This window comes from Gekko japonicus, unplaced genomic scaffold, assembly GCF_001447785.1.
Source record: "Gekko japonicus isolate JY-2015 unplaced genomic scaffold, Gekko_japonicus_V1.1 scaffold245, whole genome shotgun sequence".
Classification (NCBI taxonomy): domain Eukaryota; kingdom Metazoa; phylum Chordata; class Lepidosauria; order Squamata; family Gekkonidae; genus Gekko; species Gekko japonicus.
This window is the reverse complement of record NW_015167537.1, coordinates 816,757-836,864: the sequence shown is the minus strand read 5'-3', so window position 1 is coordinate 836,864 and position 20,108 is coordinate 816,757. Positions and strand designations below refer to the sequence as shown.

Sequence of the window (20,108 nt, the reverse complement as noted above, 5' to 3'; positions counted from 1 at the left end):
ACAGCCAGAACTACTCTCTGCCAGCTTCAAATCAATCCACCTAATTCACAGATTATTATTTTTTAACCTGGTAAATAAAACTTAACAAATTCAGCATCAGGTGAATAGGTAGAGAAAATTCCAAAGGCGAGTCATCACAATAGCAAATACATTTTCTCTGATAGCCACCTTTCTCTCTTCTGGAAGTGAGAGTACAGGACCTGGGCCCATGAGGATGATCTGTGAGTGGAACTGCCAATCAGGTTCGTGTGGAAGCAGGTGATCCTTTAGACTGTTTTGGGATTTCTGGCTGTTTTGGGATTTAATGGTAGGAATCAACACTTTGAACTGTGCCTGGAAATGAATAGGCAACCAGGGGCATTCTTTCAGCACTGGTGAGATATGGTCCCTATAATCTACACCAGGTGCAAGCATGTTGAAACAATAAAAGTTTCCAGTCTTCAAAGGCTGTAGCACAGAGAGTGTAATGCTGTAATCTAACCCGGTTGTGATCAGAGCATAGATGACTGTAGCCAGATTCTGCTTCATAGGGTGTTGTTTTTAACTTTTTCACTCGCTCTCTAAAGCCTGGCCTTGTACTCTATAGCCTCAGACCAGCTGAAATCAATTTGCTCACAGACTTTGAACACTGCCTTCTGCTAACTCTCTGAAGATAACCTGCCACGAAAATACATTATAGTAACGAAAGCTAGGAGACTGTAAAATGATAACAGTATTAAATACCCTCATTTCCCCCACTATCACTACTTCTCCCTTATTCAGTCTTCTCTTTTTCCCTGTTCATCTGCTTAGTCTGCCACATAATTGCTTTTTTCCTACTACAACAGAGTACAAAATTACTATATAAATGGTATTTCATAGAGCCTATATTGATTCCAGAGTGACCCAGTATAGTGGGAGGAATACAATCAATCAGTTTTCCATATAAAAGGGATTTCCATTAATGGTTGCATGGTCATGTGGTCACTTACTCATCTGATGTATATTTTTTTCCTGCCCACACATTTTCTGCATTTTTCACATAGTTGGATGTTTGGATACATTAGTTACAAGTAGACGTTTGGATACATTAGTTGCAAGGGGATATAATCAGTTACAAGTGATGTTGACGGGAAAGTTTCCTCTCCAACCTCAACCCTGAAGCTATGGAGTTTCAGATTTCACAATTATTAGGGAGGTTTTATATACTTGCAATAATATAAATTAATTTAGAGAGCTATTTTAATTTTTCTGTTTATTTTTGATGTGAATTCTTCTTAAAACCAAGATGCCATACCTTCCAATAATTCTGAAATGTGTTTACGGATTGAGAGGTGTATGTGCCATTAACTACTTTTTTTGGTATATAGTTTTTTACATTTCATTTTCGCATTATGGGGGGTGGTACACATTAATAGATTTTTTTTTAAAGAAAGAAACAAAAAATAAGGTAAAGCATGTTGCCACCACCCTTCAGCATGTAGAAAATGTACATGGATATTAAAATTCCATATCACTTGATTTTTTAAAAATTCCTTCCCCCCATACAGACAATTTATTATAGGACCATCTTTTTAAACAATCCAGATATTTTCTCAAAGCTATACTTTACAAAAAGACATGAAAATGTTTCGTTAAAAACATAGATATGTGTGTGTGGGTGTATTTAAAAAAAGAGAGAAGCCAATGGGAAAAATTCTTCATTATTGGTATAACTTCTATCACTGAGACATTAGAATAAACCACCCTGACCTGGATAGCCCAGGCAAGCCCAGTCTCCTCATCAGATCTCCGAAGCTAAGCAGGGTCAACTCTGGCAAGTACTTGGATGAGAGACCTCCTTGAAATACCAGAGGCAGGAGGCAGGGGCAGGGTTTATTCAGCCACTTCTTTGAATATCCTCCAGACCTCCAGTAGAGGTCAGTCACCAGAGGTCCCCATGACTTCCACGTGCATGCACGCACTCACTCACACAGGCACACACACACATGAAAAATACAAAAAAACCCAACCACCGAGAGAGAGAGATTAGAATAAACCAATTCCATGAACAAAGAAAAAGGAAACACTGAAAATATGCTGCAGCAGCATAGTTAGAATTCATAGTTTCACTCCATAGCAACAGAACAAGCCATAAGAGAGGCAGAACCTCAGCTACCAAGGAACAGCTGAAACCAACTATGGTTGTCTTTCCTGAGGTATTATGCATACATTTTTAAAATGGGCAAAATTCTCACAATTTTCCAGATGATAATCTGGGTATCTATAGTACCCAATGGTCTTGCTACAGCAGATTTCATGTTAATGTGCATCTTCTACTAGCTCAAAAAGACATGTACGATGACAGGGAGTGAGAAGTCCAAGGTCACCCAGGGAGTTTCCAAGACAAAGTGGGGACTTGAAACTGGACTTCCCAGATCCTAATTGAACACCTCTTGGGTGCCTTTATTCTTCTTTCTTATGATGCGCTTATTGAATCATGATGATATCTGGGTGTTTGCTAATACCTGACTCTCTCATTTTTCCCTCCCAAGCCCATCTCCATTGTAGGACGGTATTTACCCTTCACGGTTTATTTATAAAGAAGAAATAATCGTTTGTCCCCCAGCAAATGGCCCTATTTGATAGCTAGGTCAATTGACTCTAAAAACAAGTAAGAGGAGTATTTGTCCCTTTGAGCTCCACAGGGTGGAAGGGTGTCACTAATACAAAGGAACCAAAACTGCAGTAGTGGGGGGATCTTTTACACAACTTGTAATTTTCATGTAATAATTCAAACAATATTACAATGAGAGTTTTGAAGAGGATAAAATACATGTAAGATAGGTTATACCATTGGCATGTAACAGGACCTGATTTGGTGAGTGCCCTGTTGTGTTGTTTGTAGTGGGGATGTCAGGTCAAGATGTGGCATGAAAGGCAGTTACTGGCTGTCCAATGTTCTGGCTTCAGATTTCTTTCTTTTTTTAATTAAAAAAAAGTTTTGTGGTTCAGTCAGGCTCTCCGCAAATCACCAGAACATTATTGATGAATTCTGAATCCCACTCCAGATATATGAGCAGATTGTGAGCTTTGTGGGTGCTGATTTTAAAAAGAAAATCCCAGATATAATGGATGTTATTAACTCTTAATAGCTCAGCATAGGGGTAAAATGTGGTCTTTCTTGAGGTTTCTTGGCTTAAGTCTCAATAAGGAGAATTATTATAGAACAGGGGTTAAAGTTTGTGGAATTCCACATATATAGCTTCCTTCAGTTGCAATAGGGAAAAATCAGACATTATGTACTATAGATTAGGGCTAGCTCAGGAGCAAGGACCCTGTGAGCTGAGACAATGGTCCTTTCTGCATTTGCCTGCCACTCCGGATTTTCTCAGTATTCAAGTTAAGGCAATTTGTCCATGGCAAAACAGCATCCGAATAACCCTGGGCAACAGCAGGCTGAAACAGGGCTGACCAACTGAAGGGAGGTAATGTAATGCAGAATGGAGGGGGAAAGCCAGAATAAAAAGGTTGCACTTGATTTTAGTGCAAAATGCGGGGGGGGGGGGAGCCCTGGATTAAAAAGGCTGAATTCAATTTTAATGCAGAATTGCTTGGAGGACACCATAATGAACATGGATTAAAAGGTGAGTACAGAAAGGGCCTCTTTCACTACCTCTGAATTGCAGGAGTAAATGAAGATGGTCTCTAGGCTATAAAACCTGTCAATTGCCTGTTCTATTCCTGCTTGCCGCTTCCACGGGCCTTTAAATGTTTTGCAGCTGCAGTTCTCCAGATCTTCACGCTTAAATTGAATGTATCTGGTTGCTTTCCTAAGTCCTGGTTATGTGTTAGGTACTTAATGGCAGCTGTCCATTCAGACATCAAGTCCTTTTTTCAGTTGTTTGCAGCCATTACTGAATTTAGGTCATGTGAGCTTCCAAGCATCTGTCCCAACCTCTTTCAGTACCACACCAGCAGAGTCAGACACAATGGACACAGCACACTGCATTCTTTTCACATTGCAGGAGTGGCCATCTGGAGAGTCCCAGCCTGAGCTGGTAGTTTTTAAAAAGTTTTTCTGAATGGCAATCACTCCCCTTTACAGGACCATAGAGAAAAGGCTAGCCTGCCATCTTTAATTGATGCATGCCTCCCTCCACTTCTCCATTAGACTTCTTATGATAGAACAGAACCAGTATTTCACTACTAAATACTTCTGGTTATTATTTTTTAACCAGTTTGAGGAAACACTTCCTGGAGCAGATACTGAGTCATTAAAATGTATTAAGAATATTGGTTACATTCACAACAGTTATACACATATGCCACTTGTACTTCACATTTATAGCCATCTGCTCAAATTTGGTGGCAGTGGCAGATAGACTTTTCTAGAGTAAGTGAATACAACATACAACAAGTACAATATAGCCTTCAGTCTGAGAATTGGGGAGGGGACAATTTCAGACAGTTAGCCTTGTAGTGAAAATAGGGGTGTTGCAAGTATGTTATTTTCCTCTGGAGAGTATAAATAATAAACTTTAAATATGCTTTCTTTATGACACACAAGATTAACCAGTTCCTACCCTTGCTTTTGCTCTCTATACAAATGTGGACAAAGGGGATCCAATAGATATTGTTTACCTTGACTTCCAGAAAGCTTTTGATAAAATTCCTCATCAAAGTCTCCTAAGTAAGCTCAAAAATGGATCAAAAACTGGCTAATTAATAGAAAACAGAGAGTGAGTATAAATGGGCAATTTTCTCAGTGGAGGGACGTAAGCAGTGGGGCACCGCAGGGATCAGTTCTTGGTCCACTGCTTTTTAACTTGTTCATTAATGATTTGGAGTTGGGAGTAAGCAGTGAAGTGGCTAAATTTGCGGATGATACAAAGTTGTTCAGGGTGGTGAAAACCAGTGAGGATTGTGAGGCACTCCAAAGGGATCTGTCAAAGATGGGCGAGTGGGCATCAACATGGCAAATAGGGTTCAATGTGGCTAAGTGCAAAGTGATGCACATTGGAGCCAAAAATCCTAAATATAAATACTCTAGAGAGCAGTTTTAATTCTGAGTGATCTCCAGCCCTCACCTGATGGTTCCTCAGGAAGAAATGGCTGGTTTGGAGAGTGGAGTCTATGGCATTGTATCCATCTGAGGTCCCACCCCTCCTCAAACCCCACCCTCTCCAGGCTCCGCCCCTCAAATCTCCAGGAATTCCCCAACCCGGAGGTGGCAACCCTATCTTCTCCTTCTCAGCCACCCATCAACATACTGTTATCTGCCCCTCTGACTACAGGTTTCCATCTCTTCCTCCCTCCCTGTAGTGACCAAAGCAGCTCACATCATTCTCCTCTCTCCCTTTTGATTTGCACAACAATCCTGTGAGGCAGGTTACACTGAAAGTCTGGGTGGTCTGAAATCACCCGGTCAACTTCCACAGAAAGAACCTGGGTCTGGAAGACCCTGCTCTGAAGAGCTAACTGCTACGACACAATGGCTGTCTTGGGGGGGGGGCACCTCAGCAGGGTATAATGACACAGAGCCCACCTTTTTCTCCGGGGGAATTGATCTCTGCCATCTGAAGAGCAGTTGTAATTGAGTAATCTCCAGCCCTCACCTGGAGATTGGCAACAATGGCTCCCCAGGTGGAAATGGCAGGTTTGAAATAGAGAGGTTTACTGTTTATATATCTCAATCCCCCCCCCATAATTTTTCTACAATAATTCCCTAATAATTTTCTCTTCACATATCTGAAGAAGTGAACACAAAACATTATGCTGAAATAAAGGCTTTCAGTTGCCACTGGACCTTTATTTCGGATAAACCAGCCAAGTATCCTGGGCATTATTTCAGTCCATGATGTTATGCCAGTGTGGTAGGAACAAAAAAGTCTTATTTGCTTCCTAAATAAATAAGAGACATCAAATCTCTGCCAAGCATCTCTGTGAGTTCTTATTTTGTTTAGCCTACTTCTGGAGGAGAGATTCTTTGGAGTGTCTAACACATGAAAGTCGTGTGGGCAGACCTGGGCTTCCCAAGCTATTTTAAAATAGCACACATAACCTAATGCAGAGTCCAAGCCAACAACCGTGTAAACTACACAATTACAATTACTAGCTTTAATGCTTCTCTCTGTTTCTGATTTACTGCTATAGAATTACAATTTTTCCTAACAAGATTGATAAAACGTGTTTAGAACAGCCAATTAAAGTTTCTAGAAAACAAGGTCCTATTAGGATTGCCAGGTCCCTCCCGGCAACTGGTGAGGGATGGGGGAGACTTACCAGAAGAAAGAGAAAGGCCCAGGCCAGTTGCTGACATCACACAGGAAGCGACATCATCACACCAGTGACTTCTGGGTGATGTTCTCGTATTTGGGCAAAATCTCTATGGTAAAACCAGCTTCTACCATAAGAGTTTTTGCCTAGATACCAGAATGTCACCTAGATGTCACTGGTCTGATGACATCACTTCCTGTGTGATGCTGGCAACATGGCCTAGGCCTTCCTCTGTCTACTAGTAAGTCCTCCCACTGGCCAGCTGATTGGTGGCTGGGGGGGAGGGCCTGGCAGTGAGGGACCCCTGCCTCCACTGGGGGGGGGGTGTCTGGCAACCCTATGTCCTATAAAACAGAGACTGCAGTGAGCATGGAAACCCCTGTCTCTGTTTAAACACTACCTATTATCCTGGTTTAATTTCTTGCTGCATGCTAACTGAGCAATTTCACATCATGTTGGTTTAGCAAAAGCATTTCATTGTCAACACTGAAAACCCTAGACCATTTCTGACGTTAGTGAGCAGAAGGATGTGAACAGTGGAAGTCACTGCAGGCTCAGCACAGGAGGCAGCAGAGGGAGAACAGCATCAGAAGCAATTTTATATGCATCTCAATCAGGGGCCAGCCCATAGTATTCCAAATTCAAACACACTTCCAAAGTTCAAGGATAGAAACATGGGTAAGTTCCACATATTACTGCATCCAGCATAAAGAGACAAAAGGATACTGAAATTGGGGGAAAGGGTGAATTTAGTCATTTTTCTCAGGTACCCCTCCCCCATCCCAATTTCTCTCCTGTAGTTAAGGCTTCTTGTGAGAACATACCGTGGCCAGATTTTTATTTCACTATATTTGTTTTTGGTTTTTTAATTGTGTGATCGTATAAATGAAACCATATACTTCAGAGGAGGGCAAAACTTTAGCTACAGAAACATAAGAGAAACAAAAATAGCTAGTGACTTTTGCTCATCCATCAATTATATCATTAACACTATTTCACAATGTGGGAGATCATTCTCATCCTACAACAGGCAAAGGCACACTTAAGAGACTAAGGCAGTGTATTGATTCATTAAATAACAGTGGCATACAATTCGCAGTAACATCCTAGTTGCTAGACTACAATTAAACTGAAACCCTATTTTCAACTTACTTTTTGAGCTGTGTGTGTATGCACATGCAGAACGATATTAATCAGCTGAGATTTGAACTGAGTGAAGTAGAGGTAATTATCAACTAAAAAAAGTAATGTCCCCAGCTGTGCTGGAAAGTAAAGGAGCTCATAAAAGTGGAGGCTTGCATTTCACACATCTGCCTTAATGAATGCCAAGGCTGATCCACTGTGACCTCATAAGAAAAAAAGAGAGAACTGGGAAAGCACAGTTCCTTCTGACAGAGGATTCTTTCTTCTGACCAAGAGCGACACCTAAAGGCTACAAAAGAATCCTTTTTTTAAAAAAAAAAAACCCACAAAGCTCACACGGTGGCTGTTTCCTCTTCCTCCATGGTTTGAATTCCATTTATAGCTCTCTTTGTTCCTTTTCATAAGATTTAATAAAATCTTAGAGGAATGGCATGGATCATTTATCTAGACCAGCAGGGATGGGGAGAGGAGAGACAAGAGGCTGCTCAACTTCTAAAAAATCCCAATTTTGTATTAGTGTAATTATTGTACATTTTTTCCAGATTATTGCACCAGATTGTTGTTATCTAAAAAACTAAGTTTTATTGCAGCATGAGCTTATTTTGACAGATGCATGAAGTATTACTGTCAGCATATCTATGCATAATTTTTGCATGCACACAAAAATGAGAAAGACACAAACAATTAGGACCAAAAGGCCATCTATATATATAAAAGAAAGTCCCCTCACCATAAAATCAACGCCCAGGCCAAACCACTGGACCTAGATACACCAAATTCGGGAAGGGCGCTCCTACCAAGACATAGATGCTCACTAAGAAGGAATTTTTAGAAATTCGACCCCTAAGTGGGTCAAAAGGGGTAAAATGTGCTCCCCCATTGATTCCTAGGTGACTGCCAGGCTGCTGCCTCCTTGCACCCCCCACTCTCTGATTGGTCAGCTGTAGAGCTCAGTGTTCTGAGGTTAAAAAAAAGTTACAGGGGACTACAGAGAGCTAATGACAGTTGAGGAAATCAGGAGTGGCCAACCGCCTGTGAGGTGAAGCAAAGCTGCTGGCCCAGCCTCCCTATGACTTCAAAAATGCTCTCCCCTCCTCCACCTGACAGGCAGTTGTCTGTCAGGTGGAGCAGCATTTGCAGGGTGCTTAAAGCCACAAGGGAGCCTGCCCCAGCAGTAATGCCTTAGTGATCCTGCGAGCCCCACCTCCACAGTGGCTTCTAATACTCCTCCCCCTCCTACACTGGACAGGCAACTGCCTGTCAGGTGTAGGAGAGGAGGTGGGATGCTTACAGCCTCCAGAGAGTTTTGCTCAGCAAGATTGCCTTAGCCTTGCTGCTGGCCCAGCCTCCCTGATGCCTTTAAACATAATCCCCCCAACACCAGACAGGTGAGTGTCTGTCAGGTGTAGGAGCAGGACCAGGGTACTTTAATCCATCAAGGATGCCGCCCCAGCAGGATCACCTTAGCAATGCTGCTGGTCCAGCCTCTCTGATGGCTTCCAACACACTCCCCCCACCTCCTACACCTAACAGGTGGTTGTCTGTCAGGTGCCGCAGTGGTTGCAAGGTGCTTAAAGCCATGAGGGAGCCCGCCCCAGCAGTCTACAGTGAGGTCCTTCAGCAGAGGGAAAAAAGTACGTATGTCTCACTTCATTTTTTACACTATAATCTTCTCCATTAGAATTCCTACAACAAATGTCACATTTCAGATTTCACACTGTCAGTATTATAACTGGATTTATGGAAGTCAAATACTGTAGCGAAGCACGAAGCACAAGTATCAGGCTAGTGAGATATAAAATGAAGTACTATGCCTGCAGAGCTCAAATGTTTTCAAGGCCAGAATGACCAACTTTCAACATTAGTAATCAGCATAACAAAGCAAATAGTATCAACACCTGTAGCATGACAGAAACCCACAATGCAGATTAATCCTGAAGAACACCATCAAGTTTGCTGGTGAAATATAGTTCAGCTTCATTTTTAATTAGAATTGATCATCAGATATAGAGTAAATTTGGAGCATAGGTTTCTTTCACAGTATAGATGATAGGTTAGCAGAGTACAGCTTTAAAAATTAGTATTACTGATGTTGTGAATCAGTCACTGTTGTGAACAGTTTTGACTCATAGATCTATCATTCCCTCTTATAGTCCATGGCCTTTCGGCCCTACTATTTACATTTTTTTTACTCTTTGTGCAATATAATAAATCTACCCGACAACTAAAGATAACACTTAATTCCTTTGACACAGTGAGTTCTAGTTCACAAAAATTTATGTCATAAGAAATCTGCTAGCCTAAATATAACAAGGCCTTTTGCCATAGATAGAAGATAATTGATCTGCAATAACCATCGACACAGCTGTGGCATTCTTCCACTATACTTCCACCTACCACTCAAGATCCATGCTTCTGCTGGTTCCATTTATTAGTCAGATCCAGCTGTCCTGAGCAAAAGCTCCATCTTTTATTGTCTGCTGTGGAATAGCCTTGATGAAGCACCCTCCTTAAAGCCCTTAATAAAACATGCAAGAGGAGCATTTTACAGAGAGCAACTGAAGAGTGATGGCAAGGGAAGGTTACACTGTTACTGAGGTATTTATAAAATCTGTTTTTGATTGATGATGCAGTTCATTTTAAAATAGTGTTTCGTTTTATTTTAACCCGTGTAAGCAGCTTCAAGCCTTTGAACAGGTGAAGTGTGAAATTTTGAATAAAAACCATGTTTTCAACAGAAAGCTGGAGGATTACCACATAAAAGTAGCCCATGTGAAGGTTTCCTAATAAGTTCTGGAGACAGGGCCTTTACATTTTCCTGGAGTCTACTATGAAACTTTTTTTTTCTAAAGTGGAAACATATGCATATGATTTAATAGTGCCATCATGTTGTTTTCTTTTGGATGAATTCACATATTACTAAAGTAGTACAGGAAATGTGTGTGTCGGCTGGATCATTCCCACTCCACTAAAAAGGGTAGTATTTGGCAGGAAAACACCTGGAATACAACTCAAGAGTCTTTATATGCACAGCTTTCTCCCTGCCTGGCAGTATTGAGGCAATTTGGGTTGACTTCCCTGTATGAGGAGGAGAGAACTCAGTACAAGTCTGCCACATGAAGCTTTCATGTCAGAGGAAAGCTCAGTGAACAGCCAACGTTCATGTAGACAAATAAAGATACAACAATCTCTACCAGAAAATAATCTGAACCCTGAGATGTTGGGATCCCTGTACAGAAAAAAATAGCAATTTTGAAACAACTCCATAGGATAAAACCAAATACCAAATGCAGTACTGATCAAACATCTCAAAACTTGTTGCTACAGAATCATTGTGACTTGTTTTTCAGATGGTTGTTTTAACCTAAAGGACACCAAAGGATTCACAATATATTTAAGCTGATTCATATACAAAGTCCCTGTGAACATTGCTACCTGTGAATCATCATGTCTATTTTGCTATTTGTACATATAATAGGAAGCTGCAACTGACCATAGCTTCTAATACACATGCACCAGTTGCACATAGGGATGAGTATAAGCTGAACTATGATCCATGGGTGCTGTACTAAATCACAACCAGGAGTCAACCTAGATGACTGCTGGCTCTTTGAGGAGATCCAATGAATATTGTGTAAGTGAACCTTAGTATGATCTTAAAGAGCATAACTCCTCAAATTGCTCGTGAACCATAGTTCCTCCCTCTGTACCCAAGATGCCCTGTGGGCCAGACCTGAAGAGGTTACAGGCACTAGAGATGTTCTCTCTTAAAAACATGTTTGTTTTCTTTAATGTTCATTGATCTCTTGTCATTGCACTTCGGGAGTGGGCTGTTTTCATGTTCACACTGATGCACCTGATATTGGAGTGCAGGGAGTATCTATATTGGACACTCGCCCCACCACATCACTTATCAGTTGGCCTTGGGGAGTGTTACTTCCCCAAAAGGTCAGTTATTGGGAAAACATGTGCGCACATACATGTGAAAAATACTGTATTCCTAAATAGTATATAAGTCCCTGGGAATGGTCCCAAATAGCAAACCTTGGTATAGGCTGGACAGGGGAACAGTACTGTGTACACTGGCCTGCTGTCGTTTTTAGGATTTCCAATCAGCAGAAGGCAAGTAAGCATGTATTCTGTTTTATGACTTTGGTGATTTCTTTTCTATGAGAACTACCAGACAGATTTCAATAAAACTGTCTGTTTTCCCTGTGTGCTTATTGCCTTAGTGGGAAAGAACCTTTTGATTCTTTACAAAAGTTAATAGTTAAGGTATAAACTAACTGTGCTAAGTCATCCTGACTACACACATAATCTGTGGATCCAAAGGATTCTAATGAAAAAAACACACAAGACTGGAATCAGACAATCTCTGTGGTAAAACACACACACATATTTGTTATATGCAAGAGATACATCCAGCTGCCCTACATTAAAATAACATCCATCTATTTGCAACCCAGTTCAGGCAGGCATTTCTCCACCAAATTTTGAACCACATATGGTTAGGAGGAAATAACAGATGAAGAAAACAAAAAGCCACTTGCATGCATCTACTTAGACTCTGTTGTATCAGTCATGACATTAGCATATGAGAAACCACTCTTACTTGCTTAGTTATTTGGTCAAAAGAACATAGGAGAGCTTTGTAGGTGTTTTTCTTAATGCAAACCACACTTACACAGTGTTAACCATTCCAGAATGTCTGCTGATCAAACTCTAAAGGGGATATAAAAGGGGAACATTATTTTCAGCCTTTATTTTCCTTCAAGGTCATACTAGAGTAAAGCAATACAATGGCAAGCAAATGAATTATTGATCATCCTTGTAATTTAACACTCAGGATTCACTGATGTTATGTATTCCATGGTAATTAAGTATATGCTATAGCAGAAACAGCAGCTGTATTAAACTGTAAGCAGCTTCCCCCCCACCACCAACACATAATACAGTAGCAGCTCGAGGACATATTTTACATCCAAACAGTGATCCTCAGGGAACAATAATCAACTAGCAGCTACTGCAGTTTATAATCTGTTCAATGGCCTCTGATAATTAAACCAGAAATTAAGGAACATCAAATTGTTTACAGTATCTTTACACTCATCTTGGTTTTATTAGCTCCTTGCAAATAGTTTTTTCTAAAACTCTTATCTGTAACACTGGAATCCATGCCAAGAATGTCTACAGGAGGCCATGTGCACAGGTTTGGAAATGGCTCTGCCCCCCTTACCATGCTTGTGATGGCCACCTAATAGTTCTGAAACATATACGCATTTGAAAAACTGGACTAACTTCCGTATTAGAACTGGTCCTTCCATCTAGAAGATCAGATTTGTCTAGGCAGAACAACAGGCTGTCACATGGAATTAATTGCCTGTGGGCAACGCAGAGATGAAAGTGGCAGGGAGGTCCTGGGGTTCCATTTAATGCCATGCATTCAAGTACAGAAACGAAGCAAAGAGCAAGCAACAGGCGGCTTCAGGTATATGCCAAGGAAATCAAGAAGCACATCTTCCATACAGGGTTTTTTCCCTCAGACACAAGATGACTGTCACATGGAAAAGAATCCAAAAAGGTCCAAACAACAAAATTCTGTATGTTGTCAAAACAAAATTCTACTTCCACTTTATTGAGGCAATGCAGAGAACTCTATCAGGGAGAAGGGAAAAGAATATATTTATTGAGAGGCATAAAAAGATGTTCTGCGATATCTGAATATTGTAACAGTTTAATATAGCAGAGTTTTTTTAAGATTGAGAAGTCAGGTATTTCCATAAGGTCCATTAAAACAAATAACCGAAGTCAATATGCTGGCATTAACCATGTTTGTTGTGATAGTGGTTTATTTTTCAAACAAAAAATAGGTACAAGAGTGAGGAGAACTTCCCTGTCACATTGGGTCTGGCTCCATTAAAATGTGTGTGTGAGAGAGGGATTTTTCCCCTTTTGTTCTTTATTATTTTTCAAGATGATGTCCAACTGTTGCTGGTGAGTGGCCACTTTAAATGTCATCTGTATGAGAAAAGGCCTAGCACCCAGGCATGAGTGAAAGAAATATCACTGCTGCATTGAACTGTAGTAAAGAAGCTAGATTCAAGTCTAGTAGCACCTTAGAAACCAACCAGATTTTGAGGGTATAAGCTTTCGAGAGTCAAAAAGCTCCCTTTGTTGGATGGGTTTGTGGATTACTGATGATAAATTTGAGGAATTAGAAGGAGAAACCCTAAGCACAAAAAAATGGTGTGGGGTATTTTTCTTTTGCGTCTGTCCCACAGTATGGAACTTCTGGCTTGATGTACCTGTTTCTCTCTTCAGTGGGTTGGAACTGTTGTTTTAAGAATGCACAAAGTACCGTAAGTTCATTCAATGTGATTCACTAGCAATAACAGACATTAACCCATGAACTAACCCTTTCAACAAACCCATATGTTAACCCTTCTGTTCATCTGCCATGATAGATGCCAACAATGTCCTTTTGCAGAGTACAAAGGAGAACAGATCAATCTGCACCAGGGTCAGACTGGACATTATAGCCGACAGTGAATTTCCTGGTGGGTCAATGGCCTTCCCCCCCCCCCTTGAGCCAGCCCGGGCAAGGCTGCCCCAGGCAGTGCAAGTTGGCCAAAGTGTGCAGATGGCAGTCCCCAGGCCTAGCAGAGCTTGGGGAGCCACCCAGTCAAGCAAGGAGTGGGGCTGCCTGGCTGGCTCCTTCTCCCTCCCTCCTTTGTGGGGGCAGGGCTGTTTTTTTCCTCCCAATCCACCCCAGTCTTGAAACATATGACATAAAAATGACAATGTTAAAAACCAGTGGGAGAACATTTCATAGTCCTAGGAACTGCTACACACTTGAAAGTAATCCTTAAATCCTTTATCCAAAAAAATAAAAATAAAAAGGACAGCCCAGCATAGAACTACTCAACTGAAATTTATAAGAAAAGGTAGTAAGTTTGCATACCAAAGTTAGGAAGACTGATAACACCACTACTGTGGTTGTGAGTAGTTACTATTCTTATCCTGTATATAATTTAATTCTGAATGGAAATGTCATTGACCCAGTAGACCTCTTCATTTTATGTCCTTTCGGCTCAATTTTTGATACGGGGCCCAAGCCAAAGGTTATTTTCTGCCAGTGGAAAGTAAGATATTTTCTACCACCACCACCACCAATGTCTTACTTCACCCCCACACTGTCCCCAAGAATCCAGTAGCAAATTTTCAAAGAGCTCAATGGCAGTGAAGAATTGTCAAAAATCATCTCCCACTTTTCTTTACAGACATTATCCTTGCAGAAAATGATCTTTGGATTCAATCAGTTTTTCTTTGAACATGTACGTATAATTGGTGCACAACCCATGCGCCCACCACCTTATAGGCAAGGACAACATTACATACTACCAGTTTCGTTATTTCGAGTTCATGAAAATGTGTGCCTGAATAAATCTGTTCAAGGTGGCACAAGATTCTTGGGTTTAACTGCAACAGACTACCAAGGCCACTACACTGAACTACAGATTATCTGGTAGGGGAGAGTTGGGTTTAACTGCAACAGACTACCAAGGCTGAACTACAGATTATCTGGTAGAGGAGAAGTTGGGAGGATTTCGCTAGCAGCAGCTGCATACCATCTAAGCATTGTTTTCTCCTCTGTTTGCAGCTACTTAAGCCTGGGTGCAGCCAGATATGCACACTGGAGAACAGTAGCCAAAAGACTGTTGGCTCACAGCCTAGGGCCTGCATTAGCCAGCTCAGTGAATGACATGTGCATGATGTCCTTGTTTTATTTAAATTGTATAGTTTAAATTGCTTGTTTTGCATTTTGAAAATTTCTGTAAGCTGCTTTGAGTTTATTGGAGTTAGCAGAACAGAAATATACCAATATAAATCCACATATGGGAATGTAGCTCAGAGAGACTGAAGTGCTAGGTTTTGATACTCAGTCTTCCCAGACCAACTGAGTCAAAAGCATTATCAGGCTTGCAATGGCTATTCATCTACATTTGTATTTCGGAAACAGATTTTGCCTCCAGAACAATTTTCCTTGCTGTGAAAATACAGCTACCAGCCCCTTAGTTAGGAGACAGAACCACATGCTTTCACACAGAGCTGCATCACAGAAGTTGCACACACTGAAATGTCAGAGCTTGCCTTGAGAACAAAAAGCCGCACACTCATCCGTGCACCATAGTGGGCTCTCTCATCTTGCTGCCTGAATGTTCCAAGCCTAGAATCTCAGAAGAGAGATAACAGCCAGCTCAGCAATGAACAAGAAAAAAACAGTATACAGGGAGGGAGAGACAAGAAAAGAACAAAGGAAAGGAATGAGCTACTAGGAGTATTTCCCCGTCACATACATACGCTCCAAAGGCACAAAATATGGTTTTCCTGGTATGCTGCCGCCCAATATAGTTTTCAAAATACTTCTGATCCACTGGGAAAAAGTACAAGACAACATAACTCTATGTCATTCCACCTTCCTTTCCAAATCCCTAGGTAGCTGATTCCACTGTTGCACAACCTTTACTGTAAAAAGTTTTTCCTAATATCCAGCTGGTACTTTCCCACCCTTCATTTAAACCCATTATTGTGAGTCCCATCCTCTGCTGCCAACAGGAACAGCTGCCTGTCCTCCTCTGACAGCCCTTCAAATACTTAAAGAGGGCAATCATGTCCCCCCACATCCAAGCGTTATCCTTTATTTATTTTATTCTATTTATACCCCGCCCTCCGCCCAAGTGGGCTCAGGGCAGCTTACAGAATTGGTACCCAGTACCATAAAACCAAACATTCCAAAACATTTTTATATCTTGAGGAGGCTGCATCTATTCTGCAATCACATTGTACGTATATGGCACTTCATGGAGAGCACAGAATTCTGCATTCTACAAATCTCAGCCTTGATTAACTCCTATCCTTGTCCTTTCAAGACTGCAAAAAGAGTTGAAAGCAATACCTGATAAAACGTCAGATGCTTGAGAAAAGTGTGCATGTGCCAGCACAAGAGTAATGGGGCTTACCAGGATCAGAGGTCACAGTGCTGCACATTGCTCCTTGTCCGCAGCCCATGACTAAGATCCCCATCCATAGTTAACACTGTTTCTTATAAACATTAAAACTAGCCCTTTGGAGTATTCTGTAGTATTGTCTAACTTCCCACACTTGGATGAAACACAGCAACCACTTCAAGATGCTCTTGAAAACAACAAGGGGGAAATACAGGCATTGTCAACGAACGACCCCCTCCCCCACAAATAAACCTTGCAGATTGTTTCAGCTCAGCCTTAAAAGAGATTTCACTTTTAGTACACATCATAGAGGCTGAGGAAGAGAGTTTTATTCTAAGCAATACACCTATTCTAACCGTGCAAAAGCCAAAAAATGTTGCCTATGTAATCCCAAGGATTTGACCAAATGGAAATTGTATTTTGCTCTTCAGAATATGTGAGGTTAAGCCCTGACCTGGATAGCCCAGGTAAGTCCAGTCTCATCAGATCTTGGAAGCTAAGCAGGGCCAACCCTAGCAAGTATTTGGATTATTTTTTTTTTGTTTTGCAAGTATTTGGATGAGGGACCTCCAGAGAATACCAGAGCCAGGAGGCCAGGGGCAGCCTATCAAGTCACTTTTCTGAACGTCCTCCATGACCCAGTAGGAGTCGCCGGAGATCACCATGACTTCCAGGCATGGGCACACACACGCATGCACAAACACAATGCAAAAATACCCCAAAAAAAGAAAATGTGAGGTTAGAAAAAGAAATAACTAGGTACATCATAATAACCAGATGTTAAAAAATTTATTTTCACGTTGTATAACTATGCATTTTCAGATGCACTGAGCATTTAAGTTTATTTCCAATGCACATACTAAAAACATCTTTTGATTTTGCAGGTCATAATCCAAGCTTCAGATAAACAGAGAAAAATATTTTTCCCATCAGATGAATCCCTGAAAACAGATTCAGAGTCCTGTATACATTATTGAAATAACTGCTCTGTTCAACATAATCACCTTTTCTGGATGTGAAAACTACAGCCACTACTATATACCTCAGTGCTAGATGTTTTCATGTAGCAATCTCATCAGACTCAAATCAACAGATTCTGGGTTCTTAAATGCCACGTTCAGCCAAGGTGGAGCATCTGAAAGGTGGTTACTGAAACTTGATCCCTTGAGCCAGAGGCAAATCTTTGCTGTAATTGATTGTACTGAAGGATAAACAGAGAAGCAGATTTGATCACTAAAATCAGTTAGATGTGCAGTCTAAGGATGCCCTTTAAAAGATCGGGGGAAATGGGTTAAATAAACTACTCCTCGCTAGTGCCAGAATACTTAAAGAGCCACTGACACAGAGGTCTCCCAAGGATGTTTCTACATTCATGCCTACACATAGGCTAGCAGAGGAAGACATGAAAGCACACACTGGGAACATATGCAGACTGCACTTCCTTCTTTCACAGGTCTGAAATGCCCAGGGAAACAAAGTCAGCACCCAAGAAACTGTACATGAACTGCCCCCTCTGGTATTATACTGAAGTGAACACAAAACTCAGCCCAACTGCCTGACCACAGAGTGTTCGTACTTATACAGCCTGACTGGAATTTATAAAATTAAATCTATTCAACAATTATAACAGAATTATGATCACAAAACCAGACTGGAAAAAATACATCTAAATCAAGAGCAATGCTGTCATCCAAAAAAGAGGTCCAAGTATTTATCAGTCTGTATCACTACAATGTCAAACACAGGTCTAGTTAATAAGTTTATATAGTATGGCTCTACTTCAAATTCTAAAATCTAACTGTAGATAGATACTTGGGGGAAATTCGATATTCCTGGGAAAAGCTGTTTTCATTTTTATAGCTGCTGACCGAACATTAACCCAACTCAAATCCAGCAATTTCAACAAGTCCTTTCAAGCTGACTGAAAAGTCTGTAGCAAGATTAGAAATTCAGTTTTCCCACCCCACCACAAAGAATCCTTTCCCAGCACTTCTAGAAATTCTCATTGTCAACATGCATGAAGTTTCCTCTACTGAAACTGTATTCCTACCTTAATTTGTTTTATATATTTCTGTATATTACTTATGAAATGCATATTCTCTTACAGGCATATGCCAATTACATAGCTAGCTACATTGCTGAAGGAAATTATCTGGTACACTTCTCTTGTCCTATCCTTTTTGTGGGAAATCCTTTATTTCGAAATTCTATATCTCACTAGAGGGATTGCAAGATAGGCTCAGTGACAGACAATTTGGAAACCTGCCAAGGAATGATCCCACATATGTAAACCCACAGTTCTTACCAAGTTGATCGTCTCATATATTGTTTCCATGAGTCACTGCCAGATTCCCTTCCACCGCCAGTGTGCTTTTCACCACCTGGAAAGGAAAAGAAAAACCAGAGTTACACATCTATAATCAAGAAACATTGCTATGCATTTTTCAAAGACATGTTAATAAGTGACAGAAGAATAAGAATTCATTCTTCCCCTCTGGAAAGTAAATAATCCTCAGGATCCTCTTACCTGAAAATACTCAATCTATTTCAGTTTTGTAGACTTCACAATAGGATGTGCTTATTTTAAATCTTGGTAATATTCTCAGATGTTTTTTAAAACACAGTGAGAACATTGTACAGAAACCGAGAAAAGTCTGGAAGTGGGCAGGGCTACATATAGTCTATACACTCATGGCTGCACTTCACAATTGCAGAATTCTGTATGTAGCATAAGATTCGAGAGTACTTGGAATCGTTGCTTTCTTTTTGAAAAAAGTTACAGACTTTTAAAGCCCTTATGGCTGCACAGGTGAACACCAGGTAATTTCTCAGAAGCAATATAAGAACAGCACAGGACTGGTATAGAGCTTTGAATCTCTGCTAGCTGCTTCCCCTTCTCCCTCAGCTAACAGAAAGGGAACCAACAGCACAAAATCAAATGTTTCACTTGCTTATTTATTCAAGTTCCAGCATTTCCTTTTTTCTCATCACAGTACAGATACTGCCTTGGAGCAGAACTAGGATTTTAAAAGTTCAGTCTAAGTTTCATCTTATGATTACTAATGTTCTGGAAATCATTCAATAAACTGGTAATTTCTTAATTTTATTACAAAATATGAAATATAAAACATCTTTGTTAACTGCCAGCAACAAGAACATTCCACATGAGAAACTGCGGAATTTCAGACAGCCGATATACTCCGGTTCAGGAACTGTTCTCCCTAACAGTTTCTGGTCTGTTAACTGCCAGCAACAAGAACATTCCACATAAGAAACTGGGGAATTTCAGACAGCCGATATATTCCAGTTCAGGAACTGTTCCCTAACGGTTTCTGGTCTGACATTTCAGACAGAACCGTTTTAGTAACGGTTCCCTACCGGAATATATTTTCACTTTCAGACAGAAACGCTTCTGTCCCGTTCAGGAAACGTGGCTGAACCATTTTACTTGCAAACTGCTTCCCAGCAGTCTCCACTTTTCTATACCGTTTCTGAAGCGCTACGGGGTGCTGCGTAAAATGCCTCATAGCGCTTCCTATTGCGCCACTTTATTTTCCTGCCCTTTTTCACCAGTGCGGGCGATCTCCGTCTTTTTTTTAACGTACATTTTAGAGTGCTATAGCGCTATAACACAACACCAAAACAGAAACCCCATTGGAATGCCTGGACTCCACTGGGATACATGAGATGGCTACATCTGCCACCTGGAAACAAGTACCT

General features: G+C 40.8%; 1 protein-coding gene across 1 annotated transcript in view; it reads right to left on the bottom strand.

The window, feature by feature from the left end:
- Nucleotides 1-17,190: 17,190 nt before the first annotated feature.
- ALDH7A1 (aldehyde dehydrogenase 7 family member A1) overlaps nucleotides 17,191-20,108 on the bottom strand; it is a 43,965-nt gene continuing 41,047 nt past the window's right edge. Inside the window, exons 17-18 of the mRNA XM_015413513.1 lie at nucleotides 18,694-18,769; nucleotides 17,191-17,589 (exon numbers count right to left, since the gene is read on the bottom strand). Coding sequence (XP_015268999.1) covers nucleotides 17,535-17,589; nucleotides 18,694-18,769 — 131 coding nt within the window. The 3' untranslated portion in view covers nucleotides 17,191-17,534. The remainder of the gene's footprint in view (nucleotides 17,590-18,693; nucleotides 18,770-20,108) is intronic.